The sequence below is a fragment of the Rana temporaria genome, chromosome 1 (genome assembly GCF_905171775.1).
Source record: "Rana temporaria chromosome 1, aRanTem1.1, whole genome shotgun sequence".
Classification (NCBI taxonomy): Eukaryota; Metazoa; Chordata; class Amphibia; order Anura; family Ranidae; genus Rana; species Rana temporaria.
In genome coordinates this window covers 677,679,126-677,703,505 of record NC_053489.1, presented here as the reverse complement: position 1 = coordinate 677,703,505, position 24,380 = coordinate 677,679,126, and the positions used below count along the sequence as shown (strand labels likewise).

Here is a 24,380-nt window from a genome sequence, read left to right as displayed (position 1 = left end):
CATGAGAAGTTCTGTTTTAGAGCTATTGAGTTTAAGATAACTCTTAGTCATCCAGTTTTCTATCAAAGAGAGACATTTCTCTAAACTGAGATGATGATCCTTTTTGTTGCAGATGTGGAAATACAATTGCGTATCGTCTGCATATGAGGTGATAAAGTAGTTGTTGGCTACTGATGATTTCAAAGAGAGGGCGAAGATAGATGTTGAAAAGCACCGGCGACAGGGGGGACCCTTGGGGGACTCCACATGACACCGTGCGTTTTTCAGACGTGAAAGATCCCAGTTTCACTGTTTGTGATCGGTTTTCTAGAAAGGAGGAAAACCATGGTAAATCACCTTCTGCGACTCTGGCTACCTCAGCCAGCCGCGTCAGTAACAGTTTATGGTCTACCGTGTCAAAGGCTGCGCTTAGGTCCAGCAGAACCAGGAGACAGGATTCTCCTTCGTCTGCGGCCTCAAGAGCGTCGTCCCATATTTTAAGTAATGCTGTTTCCGTCCCGTGACTGGGACGGAAACCTGATTGAAATGGATCGAGTAGATTATGGGTATCTAGATGCTGTTGCAGCTGTTGTACCACTACTTTTTAGAATTAGTAGACTGGAAATAAGCTTACAGCCAGTAGTGTTGGTATACAAATGTCTTCATCCTGGGGATGTAGGAGAAAAGGGGGAAGGGGGTATACTGTAGGTGTTGTGGACATTTTATGAAGATGTATTTAATATGTATTGTCATAGTGTCACCCAGTGTTAGTACTCCTGCAGCCCGCTCTAAAGATCTGACTGGGCAGACTGACACTGGTTGAGTCCCGTCTGGTAGTGGAAACCTTCCCGGGGTTGGAGAGAGGTATTTGCAAAGAGGGAATATGTCTGCCAGAGAAAGGGCCCCTGTGTGTCAGCACAGACATTCATCTGGAGGGGATATGTTCACTCTGCAAGGATATTATCGGTTATAGGAGAATGTACGCTCTTGTCTCTACTGTGTCTGATCAGCACAGGTCAAGATTTGTAGCATACACCTGCCTCCCATCCCCAGGAACGGTAGTATAATCCGGGTTTGCGTTGTTCACTGAAATAACGCAAAATAAGGATTCCTATCAGCGGTAATACGGGAGCTTATGAATTGTCATGGTCAGGGAGATCGTCCATGTTGAAAGCCAGGTGGCTTATTTTGTTAAAAACATACAGACACGCTAAAAACGACATTCAGAGGCAGTTGAGAAGGAAGGGTTTCACCATGTCAGATATGCCCAGTGTCGTGGCCACATCCCTGGGTTGAATAGAACAAGAAAGGATCCCCCTAGAGTGGGACTTTAAAAGCCACAGACACTGGTGTGTATCAAAAAAATATATATCGTTTATTAATACATATAGGGATAAAAAACAAGCGTTTGGTACAATGTAAATGTGACAAAAAAAAACATAAAACAAAGTATAACAATTCATAAAATTTACAATGTTACTCTCGGATAGATGATGGTCCCAAATTTCTGACGCATTTCCAGTTTCACACCTTTGTCAGGGGTATATAGGATGGGGAACAGTGTAGTCATAAATTGTTTCGCTCGGTTAGAGTAATATCACAGAGAATGTGGCAAAGGCAGTTGTCAAAAAACGAAATTCTAGAGGACGCCAGCCCAAAAGTATAGCCCATATATATGTGGGTATATTCCTGTATGTGGCGTTTCTCCTCTTGGGAAGCCTGTTCAAAGGCAGTTGGACACTTTTTCAACTGCCCCTGAACTCATTCAATGGTATCTTATGTGTACATGTACACAGGTTTGTTTACTGTTGTTTTTAGACAGTTACGTTTTATAGGCCTTTTTTGAAGGCAAAAAAATCAGATGCCGAAAGTTTCCGATGTTTCAGATGCCAAAGGAACACTTTGAAAACATATCAGATCTCAACGGGCAAAAATCTCATGCTCAATATCTATACTGATATGGACTGGGTAATGTGTTAGGAATGAAAGGATGGCACATCATTTGATGGAAATGAAAATGATCCACCTACAGAGGGCTGAATTCAAAGACATCCCGAAAATCAAAGTGAAAAAATTATGCAACAAGCTCGTCCATTTTGATGAAATTTCATTGCAACAACTCAAAATGGTCCTCAGTAGTTTGTATGGCACCACAAGTGCTTGTATGCATGCCTGACAACATCAGGGCATGCTCCTAATGAGACGGCAGATGGTATGCTGGGGTATTTCCTCCCAGATCTGGACCAGGGCATCACTGAGCTCCTGAACAGACTGAGGTGCAACCTGGCGGCACCAGATAGACCGAAACATAATGTCCCAGAGGTGTTCTTTTGGATTTGGGTCAGGAGAGCGTGGGGGCCATTCAATGGTATCAATTTCTTCATCCTCCAGGAACTGGCTGCATGCTCTCGCCACATGAGGCTGGGCATTGTCGTGCACCAGGAGGAACCCAGGACCCACTGCACCAGCGTAGGGTCTGACAATGGGTCCAAGGATTTCATCCCAATACCTAATGGCAATCAGGGTGCCTTTGTGTAGCCTGTAGAGGTCTGTGCGTCCCTCCATGGATATGCCTCCCCAGACCATCACTGACCCACCACCAAACCGGTCATGCTGAACGATGTTACAGGCAGCATAAAGTTCTCTGCGGCTTCTCCAGACCCTTTCAAGTCTGCCACATTATGCTCAGGGTGAACCTGCTCTCATCTGTGAAAAGCACAGGGGGGCACCAGTGGTGGACCTGCCAATTCTGGTGTTCAATGGAAAATGCCAATCGAGCTCCACAGTGTCTGGCAGTGAGCAGAGAGCACACTAGAGGACGTCGTTCCCTCAGGCCACCCCCATGAAGTCTGTTTCTGATTGTTTGGTCAGAGACATTCACAATCGTGGCCTGCTCTAGGAAGAGGAGACTTAAAGGATCTAATAGACCCCCTGATATCTCCATAAAGAGAACCTAAAATATAAGAGTGTAAATAAATAAATAAAGAGTGCTGCGTTGCTGTGATATACCAGTGTGTGCAATGAAAAATACTATATACCCAGCCAAAAAGTTAGAAGAAATTAACTATTTAAATAAAGTACTTGTAGCGCCCCCTTACTTTCAGTATGGGCACTACGCTAAAGTTAGTGGGGAATGGGAGAGTTTTTTTGCTAACATTCACAATTTGGTAAATTGCAGGGCTGCTGTCCTTTCAGAGTCACTTTTGCCCAGCAGCCAATTAGAGGAGTTTTTCCCTCGCTAGGCATGCTGGGGAAGGGTATATCTAGGGCAGACGCCATTGATTCTAGGTCCTTTTCGCGGGGTCCGAGTTCCAGGTGCAGCATCCACCTTTAGGGTGCACGCATCCATGGACCCCGCCACCGTGGCCTACCTGGCCGGAGTTGCGCACCATGCGCAGCTTCATCCTGATGATGAGAGGGGCCCCAGCGACTCGCTGGGTCCCAACCTTTGCTAAGAGGATCCTAAGCTGAGAGCTGTGCGGTGGGGAATCGGCTCAGGGAGAACCCAGAGAGAGGTTATTCAGGAGGCCTGAACGAACCATCGGGGATCTGGTCACCACGATACTGACAGGTACATTGCAGCTGTCAACCGGTGACCTTAACTGAAGTTTACTGGGAGGATTCGCTCAATCCAATTATTGCACCCTAAATCGCTAGGCCTGTGGCAGAGGTCCAGAGTCAGGCCTGTGGCAGAGGTCTGTTCCTCCCAGCGATTTACAAGTGACACTTCGGCTGCCAGGCTTGTGGCAGAAGTCTGTCCGGGGGCACTTTACCCACTCTGGCTGGAGTGGTGATGAACTGATCTCATTATTACTAAGAGCAGGACTGCTCTTTTCATACCCAAGGCCTGATACTAAAGTTGTTCTCATGCTTCATCAACCTTTCCTATCTTGTCTTATGTTGATGTTGGCCATGTTGGGCCTTTGAATAAAGCATTGAAGAAAACCCAATTGATGACTGGACCTACGCTCATTGCCTCAACTCACTAGTATCACCCCTAGACACCCTGCAAGGTAACTCAATACGCCGATCCCACAAACAACCAGCGGCTCCTGCGGGGGTAGCGCTACATACTAATACTCCTAAAAAACTCCAATGAGTTTCTCAACACACACAGACTAGCCAAAATGTTTACCAAGCTCATCATTTTGCTGGCATGGATGCGGCGCCATGGGTAACATCATGCACATCCTATGGTCTTGTAAAAACATCCGCAGTCTTTGGTGTAAAACGTTTCAAATAATATCAGAAATCACTGGCATCTTAACCCCCACCAACCCTGCATCTACACACAGATCACACAGAGTGCAGCGATCTGTGAACAGTGCACCAAGCACCAGCTGACACAGTGGGCCAGATTCATGAAGCACTTACACCGTTTTTTTGGTAGATGCACGGCGTAAGTGCAGATTTGCGCCGGCGGATCGCTGCGCCTTACCCAGAGAACCAGATTACGCCTCCAAATAGACTTCATCGCCTCGGTGTAACCTTTCCACGCCGGCGCGGCGTTGGCGCAGATTTACGCTGGTCGGATCTGGCGTGGCCATGGTTTTTGTGTTTTAAATATGCAAATGAGGTTTTTGGGCCGATTCATCAACTTAAGCTTGACCGGCGCAGGCTACTCCCGGTGAGCGGAGCTGAAATTTCCGGTGCAAAGTTACACCTCATAAAAGCAGGGGTAACTTTGCACCAAACTTGCAGAGGTCAGCTGGAGAGCAGCTAAAGCAGCAGCGTTACAAACGAACTGAGCAACAACACTTGCTGGACAACACATAGAGGCGGTCCCCATGTTGGGAGAGGCCCTCAATAATTACAGCCCTCTTCTCTGGGCTGAAATTGGTCATCCGCCCACCTGAGGATTCCTCATCAGCCATAACTGCCCCACCACAATGCAAACGACCTAGCTTAGAAAAAAAAAAACTTCAGTACATTTGCACCTGCAGGGCGGAAGTCTGGGCTGATTCATGGACTGGGCTTTGGTAGTGGGTCGGCGTAGCTCAAGGATCACGCCGGGGCGCAGTTCTGAGCATGTGCAGATTGGGGCATTTACCCCTGGATCTCACTGAGCATGTGCGGTCTAAGATGCGCCCCGGTGTGACCCCTGCGCCACGGTTGGCACTTCATTAGCATAGGGTGACTCCCAGTTGGCCTTACCCCGCCTTACGCCGTCTAAAATCCGCCCCGCTGGGGCATCGTAGACAAAAAAAGTTTCTTGAATCACCTAACTGCCTCTCCGCGCTGGACCGGTGTAGTCTAAAAATGATGCACCACGCCGGTGCAAATCTGCACCATTGTACATGAATCTGGCCCACTGTCCCAGTGTCCCATCAACGTCTGTCACAATGTACCAGTGTCCCATCAACATCTGTCACAGTGTCCCATTGCAACATCAACATATGTTGGTGTCCCTAGTGGACCGTCAACATCTGTCAGTGTCCACCAGTGGATGATAAACATCTATAACAGAGTACCAGTTCACAAATAAATGTCTCAGTGTACCAGTGTCCCATAAACATCTGTCACAGTGTACCAGTGTCCCATAAACATCTGTCACAGTGTACCAGTGTCCCATCAACATCTGCAATAGTGTCTCATTGCAACATCATTTGTCAGTGTCCAAATGCATTTGTCAATGTCCCAAGTGGATCTTTAGCATCTTTCCCACTGGACCATAAACATCGGTCAGTGTCCCAGTGGACCATCAACATCTATCAGTGTCCTCAGTGAACTGTCAACATCTGTCAGTGTCCAAGTGGACAATCAACATCTGTCAGTTGCCCTAGTGAACTATCAACTTCTATTGGTGTCCTTAGAGGACCATCAACATCTGTCACAGTGTCCCAGGCCTGGTACTAATAATGGGGTGTCCGCCATGAACTATGGCCCATACCACACATGTATCACCATATTCGGGAGGAGTAGCAGAATGCGTTTTGAGGTGTAATTCTAAGTATGCCTGTGCTGTGTGATAGAAACATCTTAGGAATTGACAACTTTGTGTAAAAAAAAAAAATCAAATTCCCTAAAAGCTTGTGGAATGACTTGTTCAAAAGTATCATATCTCATAGAAAATATGTTGGGATGTTTGCTGTGCAAAATATGATAATTTTGTTAGTGTTTCCACTGTCTCCAGATCCTCCAAAAATGTGACAGGTAGTTAGAAAATTAAATGTGTAATTTATGCCCCTATAACCACTTCAGGACCCGCTAATGTACATCTGAGTGGATGGCTACCCCTATTATCAAAACCTTCTTCAAGGCCTCTAACTTTTCAACACTAAACGCTAAACAACTTAAGGGAATTATCTCAACCATTTACAATACAGGAAACTCAATCCATTAATAAGTTACTACCAAATCATAAAACCCCAGGCTGCAATTGCTTTTCAAATGAGTATTATGACCATTGTGAAGGCTTACAGTGCCTTAAAAAAGTGCCAAGCATAATAGGTGAGTTTGAAGCTCTGGTGCATCAGGAGAGCTATGATGTAATCGGTATTGCTGAAACTCGGCTTCATTCCTCACATGACTGGGCTATTAATATTCCTGGCTATGCACTCTTTCGGAGAGACAGGGTAAAAAGAAATGGTGGTGAGTTCTGTCTCTATGTGAGAAGTGACCTCAAAGCAAGCGTGAAAGAGGACCTGGTTGATGGAGATTGTGACGAAGCAGTATGGGGGGAACTGCATACAGATGTGTGTAGTTCAAAATTAATCATTGGAGTTTGTTATAGACCACCCAATGTTAATGAGGAGGTGGAGACTCAGCTCCTTGCACAGATAGAAAGGGCTGCAAGGGCTGGGACGGTGATAATAATGGGGGATTTTAACTACCCAGAAATTGACTGGAGTAATGGCCCTGCTGGGACAGTTAAAGGGCAACAATTTACAAACCTATTGCAGGACAATTTTATGGTCCAGCTTATTGAGGCCCAACTAGGAATGATGCTCTGTTGGATCTGATAATCTCAAACCATGCAGAGCTTATTACTGATGTTCAGATAAAGGAACACCTGGGTAGCAGTGATCATAACATGATTTAATTTGATGTTAGCTGTAAGCAAGTAATACATACGGGAAAGATAAAAACACTCAATTTCAAGAGAGCAAATTTTCCAAGGATGAGGGCTGCTCTCCAGGGAATATTGGCATCAATGGGCACAGAACAGAAATGTGAATTCTTCAAAAAGACTGAAAAAAATAAATAAAGTGACTGCACCCTCTTAAAAGTGTCAACAGTATTAACAGCGCTAAATGAGCATGTATATACTCCTCTAAACAATAATCATAAACAATGAATCACAAAGTGCAAATAATAGTGCAACATTATAAACACAAAATATGCAAAGTGATTAATGAATACATTTCTATAAATGAACCTGTGAAAAACTAAATGTGAAAAGCAAAAAAAGTTTATGAATATTGAGCGATCCTGTGATCTTCAAAGTCTTCCACCACACCACAAGTGTTCAGTGATTTCCTTCACCCATCAAATTGGCCACTCTCCAGATCAATGGGCCAGATCCACAGCCAGGCGGCGCTGCGGAACGTAACCTGTTTAGGTTACACTGCCGCAAATTTTCGGGCAAAGTGCCCGATCCACAAAGCACTTACCTTGAAATTTGCGGCAGTGTATCCTAAATCCGGCCTGCGCAGGGCGGGCCAATTCAAATGGGGCGAGTCCCATTTAAATTAAGCGCGCTCCCGTGCCGGACGTACTGCGCATGCTCCGTTTCCGAACTCCCGCCGTGCTTTGAGCGCCGTGACGTCATTTTTTCGAACGGCGACGCGCGTAGCGTAATTCCGTATTCCCGTACGGCTTACGCAAACGACGTTGATTTTTACATTTCGACGCGGGAACGATGGCCATACTTTAGACAGAAATACGCTTGCTGACTAAAGTTAGGGCAGCAAAAAAAAAGTGTAAATTTGCGACGGGAAACTATACTAGCGGCGATGTAGCGAATGCGAAAAACCGTTGTGGATCGCCATAACTCCTAATTTGCATACCCGACGCTGGTTTACGACGTGAAATCCTCCCAGCGGCGGCCGCGGTACTGCATCCTAAGATCCGACAGTGTAAAACTATTACACCTGTCGGATCTTCTGCCTATCTATGCGTAACTGATTTTGTGGATCAGTCGCATAGATAGAAACAGAGATACGACGGCGTATCAGTAGATACGCCGTCGTATCCCTTTTGTGGATCTGGCCCAATATGCCAAACACTCGCGTGCTTTGGCAAACAAGCTTAGTAAAACCTCTCCAATGAGTATATACAGGATTCCGTTTTCAATAGAGTGATCCAAATGACTGCCAGACCCCCCTCCTCTCTGCCAGACCCCCCCTCCTCTCTGCCAGACCCCCCTCCTCTCTGCCAGACCCCCCTCCTCTCTGCCAGACCCCCCTCCTCTCTGCCAGACCCCCCTCCTCTCTGCCAGACCTCCCTGTTCTCTGCCAGACCCCCCTTATCTCTGCCAGACCCCCCTTATGTCTGCCAGACCCCTCTCCTCTCACAAATAAAGCTTTCTTTTGGTGGTATTTGGTCACCTCTGCGGTTTTTATTTTTTGCGCTATAAACAAAAATAGAGCAACAATTTTGAAAAAAAAAACAATATTTTTTACTTTTTGCTATAATAAATATCCCCCAAAAATATATAAAAAAACATTATTTTTCTTCAGTTTAGGCCGATACGTATTCTTCTACCTATTTTTGGTAAAAAAAAAAAATCGCAATAAGCGTTTAACGATTGGGTGCGTTTATAAAATAAGGGATAGTTTTATGGCATTTTTATTAATAATTGTTTTTTTACTACTAATGGTGGCGATCAGTGATTTTTTTTCGTGACTGCGACATTATGGCGGACACATCGGACAATTTTGACCCATTTTTTGGGACACTTGTCATTTTCACAGCAAAAAGTGCTAAAAAGACTGAAAATGCATTGTTTACTGTGAAAATGACAATTGCAGTTTAGGAGTTAACCACTAGGGGGCACTGTAGGGGTTAAGTGTGACGTCATGTGTGTTTCTAACTGTAGGGGGGCGGGGCTGGATGTGTGACATCATTGTCTGTTCCCTGATATAGGGAAAGACAATCAATCAATGACACTGCCACTGTGAAGAACGGGAAAGGTGTGTTTACACTCACCTCTCCCCGTTCTTCAGCTCCTGTGACTGATCGCGGCAGTGGTCACAGAGCTTCGGATCGGGTCGCGGGCGCGCGCCCCATGGCTGGGCTCTTAAAGGCGACGTACCTGTACGTGCCTGTGCCCAGCCGTGCCATTCTGCCGACGTATATGTGCAGGAGGCGGTCCTTAAGTGGTTAAACTTCAGAAAAAAAATCAAAACCCATCTTTTCTGAGGGCAAAAGTACAGTAGGGAAGGGATACTAAGCGCCCAGAGGCGATTAATTTTGCATGTGTTGCGCTATGTAAGTTTCTCACTCACTCACTCACTCAAACTAGGATTACTTCCCACCAGGTCAGAAAACCCAACAGTTACTATATCACACAAAAGTTTGGTGCCAAAATTAATTTATTTAAATTTAATTAAATTAACCTAATACCTATTCATCTCTGCAGAGGATCAACTTCCATATTGACCTACTGCAACAATTCATCGCTAAGCTGCACCTTTCCATTGGAAACACCAAGAGTCTCACTTTATTAAGACAACTATTCTGGGAAACGACTTGCGACTGGGAAAAAAACATGGGAATCAATCTCGCCCTCCCTGAGATCCCTTCATTGGTTGCCAGTAAAAGACAGAATTACATTTAAGGCACTTTGTCTGACACCTAAGTGTGTTCAAGGAAGTGCCCCCCAATATCTGTGCGAAAAATTAAAATGCCACAACCCCCATCGCGGTTCTCCGATCCACCAACCAAAAACTCCTCCAGATACCCAAGGCTAGATATAAGTCCAAAGGAGAACGAAGATTTGCAGTCCAAGGACCTAGACTGTGGAACGCTCTACCAACCAGCATCCGAATGGAGGTGAATCACCTGGCCTTCAGAAAAAAACTCAAAACCCATCCATTCTGAAGGCAAAAATACAGTAGGCAATGGATACTAAGCGCCCAGAGGCGATTCAGTTTGCATGTGCTGCGCTATATAAGTTTTCTCACTCACTCACTCATTCTCTATCTAAGCATTTAACACGTTGAAAACATTATCCGCCAAATATAATTTACTAACATGAGACTATTTTTTCATAAAAACCCTCTCCCTCCATACATTAAACCACCTTCCTCGGTATATTCATTGTTCTATGATCATAAGCGTCACAAAAGAAAGTACCGTATTTATCGGCATATACCGCACACTTTTTTCCCCTTAAAATAAGGGGGAAAACGTGGGTGCGCGATATACGCTGATACCCGCTTCCCGCGCTCAGTTTGAATGCCTGCAGTACACTCGGCTACATTCGGCCAGGCTCGGCTTCACTCGTGCTCACACATACACGTCACAGAGCGTGAGCACGAGCGAAGCCGAGCCTGGCCGAATGTAGCCGAGTGTACTGCACTTGGTATACGTCGGCGGAGGCGTTCAAACTGAGCGCGGGAATCGGCGATTCGATGGGGAGACAGCGCGGGAGAAGCCAGGAGGACACCACCGAAGCCGCAGACGGACGCCGGACCCAACGAGGCCGCCGATGGACTCCATGCAAAAGACACCAAAACTGTAAGTACTAAAATGTTTTTTTTTACAGGAATTGCGGGTCCACATTAGGGGTGCGCGCTATACGCCGGAGCGCGCAATACCCCGATAAATACGGTAATAGCGCTCTTTTACAGTCTTTTGAACTAAAATACCTCTTTTTCCAAACCGATACTATGCAAAATTGGAAATCGAAGTAGGAGGTCAGCTCAAATACATTACCAAAAAGCATTCCATCATTGGTACCTCACCCCCTTCAAGTTAACTCAATTCTAACCGACATGATTCCCTATATATCGAAGACTATGTGGAGAAACGGGATCCCTTTTCCATATTTTATGGCTCACTTACTGGACCTCCATCTAATATTATAGGCACTCTTACCTCAGACCTTACCTGACCCTACCTTTGCATTACTGCATTTATGTATTAAACAAATAACCCCTAATGCTAAAATCAGGGTTCTGTACCTACATTTTAATGCTAAGTATTGTTAGACTTTGGAATTCCCTTTCAAAACCCAGTGTAGTTAGTTGACACTCTTAGAAACTTAAACTACCCGTGTGAAATAGTAAATAAAATATGAGAATAAACCAAATTACTAGTACAAAAAAAGATGCTCATAGCCCATATGGTTAAATAACCAAAAATGTACTGTATACGATTGATGACATGTACTTACAATGCCTTCTTGTTGCTGATTGGATCTTTTTCCTTGTTTCATTAGTTCACCCCCTTGTTTGATTACCCTCCCCCCCTTCTATCCAGCCTTACCCCCAATCCTCTATCCTCCCTCTCTATACCCACTTCCCCCTTTCCTCCTACATCCCCAGGATGAAGACATTGGTTTTACACCAACACTAAGGCCTTGTACACACGATAGGTTAACCGGAGGACAACGGTCTGATGGACCGCTTTCATCGGTCAAAACCGATCGTGTGTGGGCCCCATAGGTTATTTAACCATTGGTTAAAAAAAAGCCAACTTTCTTTAAATTTAACTGATGGATTCCTAACCGATAGGACAAAACCGATCGTTAGTAGGCACGACCATCGGTTAAAAATCCACGCATGCTCAGAATCAAGTCGACTCATGCTTGGAAGCATTGAACATCGTTTTTTTCAACACGTCGTTGTGTTTTACGTCACCATGTTTTGACACGATCGTTTTTTAACCTATGGTGGGTAGGCGCGACGGACCATCAGTCAGCTTCATCGGTTAACCGATGAAAACGGTCCATCGGTCCGTTCTCATCGGATGGACCAATCGTGTGTACGCGGCTTTATGGCTGTAAGTTTATTTTCAGTCTATTAATTCTATCTGACCTCACCTGCTGATTGAATGATTGTTTTTCTTCATAATTCTGCTCTTGTCATTCATTCTGCTGTAATTTGTACGACTTCATCCTTCTGTACCCCTCTACTGTTTTATAAAGTCAATAAAAACTATTGGAAATAAAATCAAGTCAACTCATCACTTAAAATGTGAATTTACTGAGTACACGATCTCATCAACTTCAACTAATATTACAAATTATTATGGAATACACCAAGCCAAATAAATTATATTTATTATTGTATGCAGATGTATCCAGCTATATTAATTCAAGGGACACTGACACAAAAAAATGACATTATACGCAGCTTATAAAAGAACATGATTAATATTTACCTTTCTGGAGGGTGGTGGGTGAATTTTTTTCCATCTTGAAGAGTGATGGGTGTTGCTGGTATCTGACACTTTGTGATGGTTTTGTTCCCCTCTGGACTCTGTGGTTCCTCCTCACTAAGTGACTACTTTGTTCTGTAGTGATGTAACAGCCGGTGTGAGGAACCACTACACCCAGCAGGGGACGAGGTTTCCAACAAACTAAAAGTGTCAGATACCGGCGGAGTCCTTAGTTCTTCGAAAAAGCAAAAATTAGACTCACCATCTATCAGAGAGGTAATTATTAAAAGTTTAGTGGTAACAATGTTCATTCCCAATAAGCTAACAAAACACTAAAATTAACAATAATAGAGATAAGGCTAAAACCCAGTGTTCCTCCATGAATATTAGTGGATAACTATTTTTGTATTCAGGTCAGGTCTGAACAGAATTATGTAACATTTGTGGAAAAATATACAGCCAAGAAGTCCAGTACTTGATGCTATTATAGCAAAGACCTCCACAGCCACCATGTATTTCCCTCTGGTGCTCAGATAGGCCGGGATCATGGCAATCCAGACACTGCAGAACACCAGCATGCTAAAGGTGATGTACTTGGCCTCATTAAAACTGTCCGGTAATGTCCTGGCTAAAAAAGCTATAATGAAGCTCACAGCTGCCAGAAGCCCCATATATGCCAGGACAGAGTAGAAGCCGATAACTGAACCCTCATTACACTGAATGATGATCTTCCCCTGATAAGAGTGAGTGTCCTGATCCTGGAAGGGGGGAGAAATAGACAACCAAGTGACACAGATTATGACTTGAACCAGTGAGAAGACACAAATGATACCATAGGGCAGTTTGGCTCCCATCCATTTCCTCCAGGGACTCCCAGGTTTGATGGCTTTAAAAGCAATACACACCATGATACTTTTGGCAAGTAGAGAAGAGACAGCAACTGAGAAGATGACACCAAAAGAGGTGACACGCAGGATGCAGGTTATATCTACTGGACGTCCGAGGAACAAGAAGACACAGAGGAAGCTCAGCATGATGGAGACCAGGAGAAGATAGCTCAGGTTTCGGTTATTAGCTTTAACAATGGGGGTGTCCCGGTAATGTATAAATATCCCCAATATTAAACCAGTCAGAAGACAAGAGAGAATGGAGACAGTTGAAAATGCTGCAACAATTGTATCATCGGTATAGGAGAGAAATTCTACCAATTTTGCAACACACCGATCCTTCTTCTCATTTGGCCATTCATCATCAGGACATATCATGCAGTTTTCACTGTCTGCAGGAAGAAGAATACAAACACAATAAGTATCTGGGTCAGAGCTTCTGAGGAAATAAATTGTCTTGTGTTGTGTCTAGTGCAGCGCTTTACAATAGAAAGGGAGACAGTACAGTTTTAATACCATAAAATGCAAGAGTGTTATGAGGGACCTACTTATTAGTGTTGCTCACGAATATTCGCATTGCGAATATTCGACTCGAATATAGCATATTCGAGAAATCGCGCTATATTTCGAAATTCGCGGTGAATATTCGCAATTCCGAATATTCGATTTTTTACAATTTTTTTTTTGAATCAGATCACATCCTAGATATCTCCATCGACGTCTAAAAGCATTGCTGGTATAATTAGAGACCCTGGGCCGAGTAGCTGAAGCGTTCATTGAATTTTCCAGAAAGATCGCAATGCGATTATTCGGCAAACGCAATATCGCGCGATTATTTTCCTCGCCCCGATCTTCCGCATCAGAGCGATTTTTACAGTTTCATTTTTAAAACAGATCACATCCTAGTGATCTCCATAGACGTCTGAAAGCATTGCTGGTATGATTAGAGCCATTGGGCCGAGTAGCTGAAGCGATCATTTTATATTGCCGAATATTCGCATTGCGAATATTCGGCAATAGGAATATTGCGCGATTATTTGCTCCGCCCTTTTGCATCAGAGCCAATCAGAGTTCTCCTTCCACACTCGTCACAGGTTAGCAACCAATAGGAACCTGCCTGCATGGACATTATATAAGCTCACTCCCAGCACCATTTCATTGCAGATTCAGAAGCTTGCTATAGAGTGTGGAGGCTGTTTCTGTGTTCCTGGTTTCCTGGTTTCCTGTGTCTTTGTTCTTGATTGATTTAGATCATCACCAGCATTGCTATTTAGTGATTCCAGTGGATCTTTTCCAGTATATCAACTGCTTTTTTCAAAGCAATAGACCCAAGAGCTTTTTTCAAAGCTACGTTTTGTGCTGTTTTGTGCTGTTTTTTTCATTTGTGTTACTGTTTGATCCTGCAATCCTCCCTGTTCAGTTATATTTGCAAGAGATTTCAGAACACATATTGATCTGAGCTTTATAAAAGAGCTTTTCTAAAAGCTAAGTTTTGTTCATCTTGTGTTACTGTCAGATCTTGCAGGTTCACTGTTCAGTGATATTTGATAGGCATCTCAGTTCAAATTTTGTTTAGTTTTCCCTAAAGAGCTTTTATAAAAGCTAAGTTTTGTGTTCAGTTTAGTTAAATTTTGTGTAGTAAGTGTACACACTGTTAGTGTACATTTATTTCATCTAGCTTAGCTTAGTGTGTGTTTAGTGTCTGTGTTTAAAAAAAAAAAAAAAAAAAAAGTTAGTGTTTGTTTAGTGCTTTTTTTTTTTTTCTTTAATTTTGTAGTCCTTGTCTGGTGTACTACTTTTCTTATAGTTTAGTAGCTGTCTGTGTACGTCTTTGTCTGCGTGCCTGTCTTGTAAAAAAAACACAAAAACACATTTTGTTCACATTTTCCCCCCCAATAAAGTTTAACCCCCCCACACACATATCAGCAATTATGAGCGGCATCCGTGGCCGTGGCAGTAGGGGTAGGGGAGTTACTCCCAGTGCTGGATCGCTGCCAGCACGGGGTACCTCTCGTGCCCCTACTAGTGGTAGAGGATCGGGTGCAAGGGGAGTACGCCTGATCCGGGAGTTCTTCCCATCGGGCAGCCGCCCGATATTGCCATCTCAGGCTCAAGTAGTGGTGGACTACATGGGGCACAGCAGTGCCACTGAGTCGTCGGTCCCGACTCACAGTAGTACCACCATTACACCGTTGCCTGTACTACCCCCCCCCAGCCCCCAAGAGTCCAGCATCTTACTGTTCGACAGCGACAGTGATAGGGATCTCTTGGGGGAGGCCATGCATCAGGCAGACCTCCAGCTCTGTCCTGATGGTCAGGACCTTTTTGAAGGGATGGATGAGGAGGATGGGATACCTGCTGGCAGTATCCCAGAGACATCCCTTCAAACTGGTGCTGCTGTTTTGGTGCAGGAAACAGCAGCACCTAGTCAGACCCAGGCGTGGGTGAGGGGACAGCGGAGCCAGGCTAGAGGCTCCATGTCACGTGGTTCCCTCAGACCAACACATCTCAGCCCTTGGTCTGACATCTCTGGGGGCGAAGAGGGTGACCCATCATGGTTGCCATCTGACGCGTCGGCTCACTACGTCAGTGACGACGGGGAAGGTAGGCACCCTGGTGAAACGGTGCGCCAGGTCACCACCAGGGAGACCATCGTCAGGGTCTCCACTGGTGGTGGCAGCAGGAGGTGTCAGGAGGAGGAGCAGCAGCAGCAGCAGCAGCAGCAGGCAGCTCCACCTGTGCGCACCGAATCCCAGCAGGTGCAAGTAAGCGTCACCCCATCTGACAGGAGGGCGGTGCTGAAGTCACCTGTCTGGAATTTCTTTACCCTGGTGGCAGACAACCCTACCGTGGCCATCTGCCGGATTTGTAAAGTGAGGGTGAAGAGAGGGAAGTGTTTGGCTCGGGTGGGTACCACAGCCCTGAACCAGCACCTCAGGATAAACCACTGGGCGTTGTATGAGGAGATGAAGCGTGGTGGTGGTAGCAGCGCCACCACCACAAGTGAGCAGGGTACAGCAGCCCCTGCCACATCTTCATCTGTTTCCAGCAGGTCATGCCCCCCCGCTCCCTCTAGTAGAGGTACTGGTACCGGCAGCCAGACCTCTACTTCCACAGCACCCTCCACGTCTGTGTCCCGCACTGCCGTCCGGCGCCAGGCGTCGATTTCAGACGCCTTTGACCGCACCACTCCCTTCCCCCCTGGAGACCGACGTGTGCGTTCCCTCAATGGGCTCCTGGCAAGGGTTATTGCCCAACATCTGCTGCCCTTCAACATAGTTGACAGCAACCCCTTCAGGCAGATGTTGGAGCAGGCCCAACCCCAATGGCGTGTCCCCAGCCGCCATTTCTTTGCCAGGACTGGTGTCCCTGCCCTACACCAGCACATTGTTCAGAATGTAACCCTGTCGCTGGATCACGCTGTCAGCGACAGGGTTCATCTGACAATGGATGGCTGGACCAGCAGGCATGGGCAGGGACGCTACATCAGCTTCACGGCCCATTGGGTTTCCCTCCGAGGCGTCGGTGAGGGATCGTCGGCAACCGATCTTGTGGTGCCGCCCCGGGGTGTCCAGGGGAGAACTGCTGGTCTCCCTCAAGCCACTGTCTCCGCAGCTGCTGAGCCTCCCAGCAAGCGCCCCCGTAGCTACTCAAGTGTGGGGCACGTGCGCTGTCAGGCCGTGCTCCAGCTTGTTAGTTTAGGGGACCGGAGACACACTGCAGAAGAAGTGCTGAAAGCACTTCAAGCTCAGGTCCAGAAGTGGCTGACACCCCGAAGGCTCCAGCCAGGTATGGTTGTCTGCGATAACGGCAGCAACCTACTCGCCGCCCTCCATGCTGGCAGTCTGACGCACGTGCCCTGTCTGGCACATGTCCTCAACCTGGTGGTGCAGAAGTTCCTGCGCACTTATCCAGGGTTGAGTGACATTGTGGCAAAGGCGCGTAGGATTGCCAGCCACTTCAGGCGCTCCCCAACCGCTACCGCGTCCCTGTCCAAATTGCAGCGGAAGTACAATCTGCCCCTTCACAGGCTGATTGTGGACAGTGTGACGCGGTGGAACTCCACCCTCCACATGCTGAAGAGGTTGTGGGAGCAGCAAAGGGCGGTGAGGGAGTACCTGATGGAACTAGGCACTCAGAGGGCTTCACCACAACTCCCTTTCATCGCCTGTGCGCAGTGGGGGCAGATAAACCAGGTCTGCCAAGTGTTGTCCTCCTTCGAGCAGGCGACCAAGATGGTCAGCAGTGAGCAAATTGGCCTCAATAGCGTGCTGCCAATACTGTTCATGCTGGAGAGGACACTAGATCGCCTGCTCGAGGCTGGGGAGAGTGCCTTGGTGGAGCAGGAGGAGTCAGCAATGCTCCACCGAGACCAGGGCCAGGACCAGGAGGAGGAGGAGGAGGAGGAGGATGATGATGAAGAGGAGGAGGAGGTGGTTGCTGGTGTCGTCCCGGAGTCAGGGCCTGGTCAGGAGGGAGAGCCGGTGTTGGGGGCACCGATAGTCCGGGGGTTGGGCATGTCTGAGTTTGACCAGCAGCGCCTCAGGGAAGAAGAGTCGCACCTCATTCACCTGGCCAGCATTGAGGAGTCACAGCGGGCTGTGCTCTTCCCCATGGCTGCCCACATGCTCAGATGCCTCAGGAGGGACCCCCGGGTTAAGACCATCAAGACGAGGGATGATTTCTGGATGGCCACCCTTTTGGATCCCAGGTGCAAGGGGAAACTGGAGCAGTTCATCCCAGCCAGCCGGAGGCAGCACCGGATGGAGGAACTGCAGGCAGCCATTGTCAGACGGTTGGAGCAGGCAACTCCCCGGCCTCCAGTTGTCCCCCCTCATCTCACCCAGCAGGTGGCTGCACCCAGCTGCAGCCGAGCAGGGGACCTAATGGAAGAGATGAGGATGTTCTTCCAAACCGAGCGACCCAGTACCACCACCAGCAGCAGCAGCAGCAGTCACCACCAGCGGCTGGCCCACATGGTGGCAGACTACATGGCGTCCGTCGGTGCTTCTGACAGTATGAGCACCGACGACCCCATGGAGTACTGGGTTGCCAGATTGGACACCTGCCGCGAGCTCGCTCAGTATGCGCTGGAGTTATTGTCTTGCCCCCCCTCCAGCGTACTATCTGAGCGGACATTCAGCGCGGCAGGTGGGGTGGTCACGGACAAGAGGACCCGTCTGTCCACAGAGTCCGTGGACAGACTCACATTCATAAAGATGAATGAGTCCTGGATCGGCGGTGACTTTCTGGCACCCGTCGTCGGTTCAGGGCGCTGAAGGGTCCCTTGCCATGCATTCCCTGATGAAGCCCCGGACCTGATGTATTTACAGTGCTGAATATAACTATTTCAACATCAGAGAAAATCAATGTTAATATTTGGTACAGTAGGCTTTCTTTGCAATTACAGCGGTCAAAAATTTCTTTTATTTTTACACCAGCTTTGCACACACTGGAGGAGGGATTTTGGCCCACTCCTCCACACAGATCTTCTCTACATCAGTCATGTTTCTGGGCTATCGCTGAGAAACACGGAGTTTGAGCTCCCTCCAAAGATTCTCTATTGGGTTTAGGTCTGGAGACTGGCTAGGCCACGCCAGAACCTTGATATGCTCCTTACAGAGCCAATCCTTGGTTATCCTGGCTGTGTGCTTTGGGTCATTCTCATGTTGGAAGACCCAGCCTCGACCCATCTTCAAAGCTCTAACTCAGGGAAGGAGGTTGTTGCCCAAAATCTTGCAATACATGGCCCCGGTCATCCTCTCCTTAATACAGTGCAGTCACCCTGTCCCATGTGCAGAAAAACACCACCAAAGCATGATGCTACCACCCCCATGCTTCACATTAGGGATGGCGTTCTTGGCATGGTACTCATCATTATTCTTCCTCCGAACACGGTTAGTGAAATTATGATCAAAAAATTATATTATAGTCTCATCTGACCACATGATTTTCTCCCATGACTCCTTTGGATCAGTCAAGACAATTATGTCAGCAGTTATTTCACACCCTATATACTCTTATTAAGACTGCTGTACATCATGGCAACTCCTGCCCATGTGATATGACTCTGTATCAACTACTACTGTTAATACTACTACTGATGCTTCTGCTGCTGCTGCCGCCCAGTCAATACACCTATGTCAGCAGTTATTTCACACTCTATATACTCTTATTAAGACTGCTGTACATCATGGCAACTCCTGCCCATGTGATATGACTCTGTATCAACTACTACTGTTAATACTACTACTGCTGCTTCTGCTGCTGCTGCCGCCCAGTCAATACACCTATGTCAGCAGTTATTTCACACTCTATATACTCTTATTAAGACTGCTGTACATCATGGCAACTCCTGCCCATGTGATATGACTCTGTATCAACTACTACTGTTAATACTACTACTGCTGCTTCTGCTGCTGCTGCTGCCGCCCAGTCAATACACCTATGTCAGCAGTTATTTCACACTCTATATACTCTTATTAAGACTGCTGTACATCATGGCAACTCCTGCCCATGTGATATGACTCTGTATCAACTACTACTGTTAATACTACTACTGCTGCTTCTGCTGCTGCTGCCGCCCAGTCAATACACCTATGTCAGCAGTTATTTCACACTCTATATACTCTTATTAAGACTGCTGTACATCATGGCAACTCCTGCCCATGTGATATGACTCTGTATCAACTACTACTGTTAATACTACTACTGCTGCTTCTGCTGCTGCTGCTGCCGCCCAGTCAATACACCTATGTCAGCAGTTATTTCACACTCTATATACTCTTATTAAGACTGCTGTACATCATGGCAACTCCTGCCCATGTGATATGACTCTGTATCAACTACTACTGTTAATACTACTACTGCTGCTTCTGCTGCTGCTGCTGCCGCCCAGTCAATACACCTATGTCAGCAGTTATTTCACACTCTATATACTCTTATTAAGACTGCTGTACATCATGGCAACTCCTGCCCATGTGATATGACTCTGTATCAACTACTACTGTTAATACTACTACTGCTGCTTCTGCTGCTGCTGCCGCCCAGTCAATACACCTATGTCAGCAGTTATTTCACACTCTATATACTCTTATTAAGACTGCTGTACATCATGGCAACTCCTGCCCATGTGATATGACTCTGTATCAACTACTACTGTTAATACTACTACTGATGCTTCTGCTGCTGCTGCCGCCCAGTCAATACACCTATGTCAGCAGTTATTTCACACTCTATATACTCTTATTAAGACTGCTGTACATCATGGCAACTCCTGCCCATGTGATATGACTCTGTATCAACTACTACTGTTAATACTACTACTGCTGCTTCTGCTGCTGCTGCTGCCGCCCAGTCAATACACCTATGTCAGCAGTTATTTCACACTCTATATACTCTTATTAAGACTGCTGTACATCATGGCAACTCCTGCCCATGTGATATGACTCTGTATCAACTACTACTGTTAATACTACTACTGCTGCTTCTGCTGCTGCTGCTGCCGCCCAGTCAATACACCTATGTCAGCAGTTATTTCACACTCTATATACTCTTATTAAGACTGCTGTACATCATGGCAACTCCTGCCCATGTGATATGACTCTGTATCAACTACTACTGTTAATACTACTACTGCTGCTTCTGCTGTTGCTGCTGCCGCCCAGTCAATACACCTATGTCAGCAGTTGTTTCACACTCTATATACTCTTATTCCTACTGCTGTTCATCATGGCAACTCCTGCCCAAGTGATATGACTCTGTATCAACTACTACTGCTAATACTACTACTGCTGCTGCTGCTGCTGCTGCTGCTCAGTCAAGACAACTATGTCAAAAGTAATTTCCCACTCTATATACTCCTATTACCACTGCTGTTCATCATGGCACCTCCTGCCCAAGTGATATGACTCTGTATCTACTACTACTACTACTACTGCTGCTGCTGCTGCTCTGTCAAGACACCTATGTAAAAAGTTAATTCCCACTCTATATATACTCCTATTACCACTGCTGTTCACTGATACCACTGATAGTTAATTTATCCCTTAACTACCCCCATTTGTGAGGGTCGGGGTTTTCCTTTAAAGTCCCATGCAAATCAATGGAAAATGTATGTTCCCACATAACTTCTGTACGCCTGGAGATATTTCAATAATACCCGCTATACATATTACTTATATGCCAAATAAAAATATATAACAGTTAAATTAACCCTTACCAACACCCTTATATAAAAGATGGGTATATTTATATTACTATGATTTTCCTCCCCAAAAGGTTAAGATAGGAAGACCGGGCAACGCCGGGTATTCAGCTAGTAATAGTATAAAATGTTTTCGGTTATTATTAAGCTAGATGTGTTGATGTTGATGTTGATGTGTTAGATGTGAAGTTAGATGTGAAGTTAGATGTGTTTAAAAAACTAACAATTTCAATAAGAAATGAAACCTTTGCAAAATATAACATTTTTTATTAAAAAAAAAAAAAAAAAATTAGGACATTAACTTCTGAAGCTCTGTCACCTCATCCATGTTTTTCGCCAGTTGTTGCACCAGTTGTTGATTTTGGCGCATCAAAAACAGTATCTGATGCTCATTTGCCATTACTCTCTTCGTGAGGTTTTTCATGGCAGCTTGCTTCACCTCTAGCTTTTTTAGAACTGTTAGGATATAAGAAAAAAACATTTGGATTTCAAAGACCGTTACGAAAGATTATTTTCAGCCATAAAAATAATAAAGTCTGACTTAAGAGACTCTATGAAAGAGGATCTGGCAGAGGCAATTCTCTTCCTTAGAACTCTACATTGCATTTATTTGCATTTGCTAAGCCTAGAACTACATTTCAAGATTAATATAAACCATTTCTAGGTTTTTCATATTTTTTTTTTTGGGTTCATTATAGATAAGCTTTGTTTTGGTTCTAAAACAGCCAAATAATGTGGTCTGTATTTTTGAACTGTTAAAGATCATGTTCCTGATGTTTAAGCCTGCTGCTACTATCCAGTCACTTGATTGTTTTCATTGTGTTTGTCTTTTGCTTAAACTGTGCAATACAGTAGACTGTTGGCTTCCCAGCCAGTAGTCCTGTGGTAGTTTGCGTTTCTTTCCCTCAAGGAATCTATAAAATACATTCGCATATTAATACAGAGGAGTCGGAGTCGGGGAGTCGGGGAGTCGGAGTCTGAAGTACATAAAACTGAGGAGTCGGAGTCGAAAAATGTATCTACCGACTCCACAGCCCTGCTTTAAATGCTGTCCATTTTTAGAGCTACATTTTATTGTTGAAATTTTATTAATATATGTGCACATATTTACCCTCCTGATTGACGGTATAATTAACCGTCTCATCCTGCTCCTCTTCCTCGTCACCCACTACTCCACCAGAAGTTTCGGGGGGGGGGTGCAGCTCCTCCTCTTGCTCCTCCACAGGAACTGGGGGTGGTGATGTGGATGGCCCTGGCTGCTCCTCCTCATCCCTCTCCTCCTCTTCCACATCCTCCTCCTGCTCCTCCTCTGCGGCCTGTCGCCTTGTGCGCTTGGGGCGCACAGTTGGTAGCGGAGCTCCTATAATAACACAATGTTCATATATTATAAAAATGTTTTCTAATGACGTATGCAAATTCTGTGTACTCTACTGTATTGTATATGAATACAAATTAATTTATATAGACAGTTAACCAATGGGACAATGTTATATTAAAGGGTCTTGTGGGCACTACAGGGGACTGAGCGTGAGCTGGGCTGCCACCATGGTAAAATGAGCTGTTTTTGTCTCCTTTGTTTTGTTCAGACGATCTCATGTTAAAAAAAAGTACTTGATGGAGTACACAGGATTACTATAACAACCCCACGCCTAACACAGGAATTTAGTGGGAATCTATATATATAAAACTCAACGTGTGTGTGCATGTATGTATGTATGTTCCACCATCACGTCCAAACGGCTAAAGATATTTACATGAAACTTGGCACACAGGTTACTTATATGTCAGCCACAAATATAGGATTGGTGGTTTAACCCATACCCACCCCCATTTGCCTTGGTCAGGGTTTTTCTTTAAAGTCCCATTCAACTCTATGGGAAATACATGTTATTTCATAACAGCTGTAGATATTTCGATAACACTTGGTCACATGTTATCTATACGTCCACTTAAAGTATAGGATCGTTAATTTATCCCTTAACTAACCCCATTGGTGAGGGTCGGGCTTTTTGTTTAAAGTCCCATGCAAAGCAATGGGAAAAGTATGTTCCCACATAACTTCTGTGTTCCTGTCTGCTGTCCCATGTTTTTTTCCAACAGTACTATGAATACCTTGGCTGGTGGTGATATATGTTACAACAACATGGCGTCTTGGTTAACAACATCTGACCTTACATTAATTACATATGACCTTCCATAACTGTCCCCAAGGGACCCGGGCTGGCTCAACGCGATTGCCACTGCGCTGACAAGCCATTCACCTCTGCAGCTAGGGGTTCGGATCCCGCTCTCGGCTACATGTGAATTGAGTTTGGTGGTCTCAGCTCGGCCCCCGGTGGGTGTGCTATGCGAGGTAAGCCTGCGCTTAGTATGCCCACCTCCCTCCCACAAAAACCACCACACTTACACACGCACTCGCAATTGGGTTAACATGCACGCACTCTGACCATGCGGTCTCTAAAAAGAGAGGCGAAGGACTAACGGGGCTGGTTGAGCGGGCAAATCCTCTCACTCCCTTATAGGGAGTCCCTCTGCCCCGTGGGGCTTCGAAGCGGAGCAGGTAGGACGGTCTGTGTGGGAGGACCCCCTCACACCCGCCATTGCCACCCGGGGCATGGAGAAAGGTGGCAGATTACCTCTGGGGGAGGCCTGCCTACTCCCAACTCCTGCAGTCCGGCTCCTCTCTCGAGTACACGCACAAAATACACTTTAGGGAAAAAAAAACATAACTGTGACCAATAACTTACCAGGATGATATTTATTCCGGATACGCCTGACCCGGTTCATCTGGCGCCTCTTCAGGTCGGACCACTTTTTGAGGATCGCCATGCGAGTGTGTTCTTCGCCTAGTTCCTCAATCAGGGAGCTTATAACTCCCTGTTTTTCTTGCTGCCTCCGCAGCTCATCGTATCCTGTTTCCAGGAACTTCTGCAAGATGAAGAACAAAGTATATTGTAATACTTTTGTTGACAGCCTTATGG

At 45.8% G+C, this 24,380-nt stretch overlaps 1 protein-coding gene across 1 annotated transcript in view; it reads right to left on the bottom strand.

Annotated features, from left to right (window-relative positions):
• Window positions 1-12,692: 12,692 nt before the first annotated feature.
• The window catches only part of LOC120945098 (vomeronasal type-2 receptor 26-like), a 35,276-nt gene continuing 23,588 nt past the window's right edge, over window positions 12,693-24,380 (bottom strand). Inside the window, exon 5 of the mRNA XM_040358967.1 lies at window positions 12,693-13,585. Within this exon, the coding sequence (XP_040214901.1) occupies window positions 12,693-13,585 (893 nt within the window). The remainder of the gene's footprint in view (window positions 13,586-24,380) is intronic.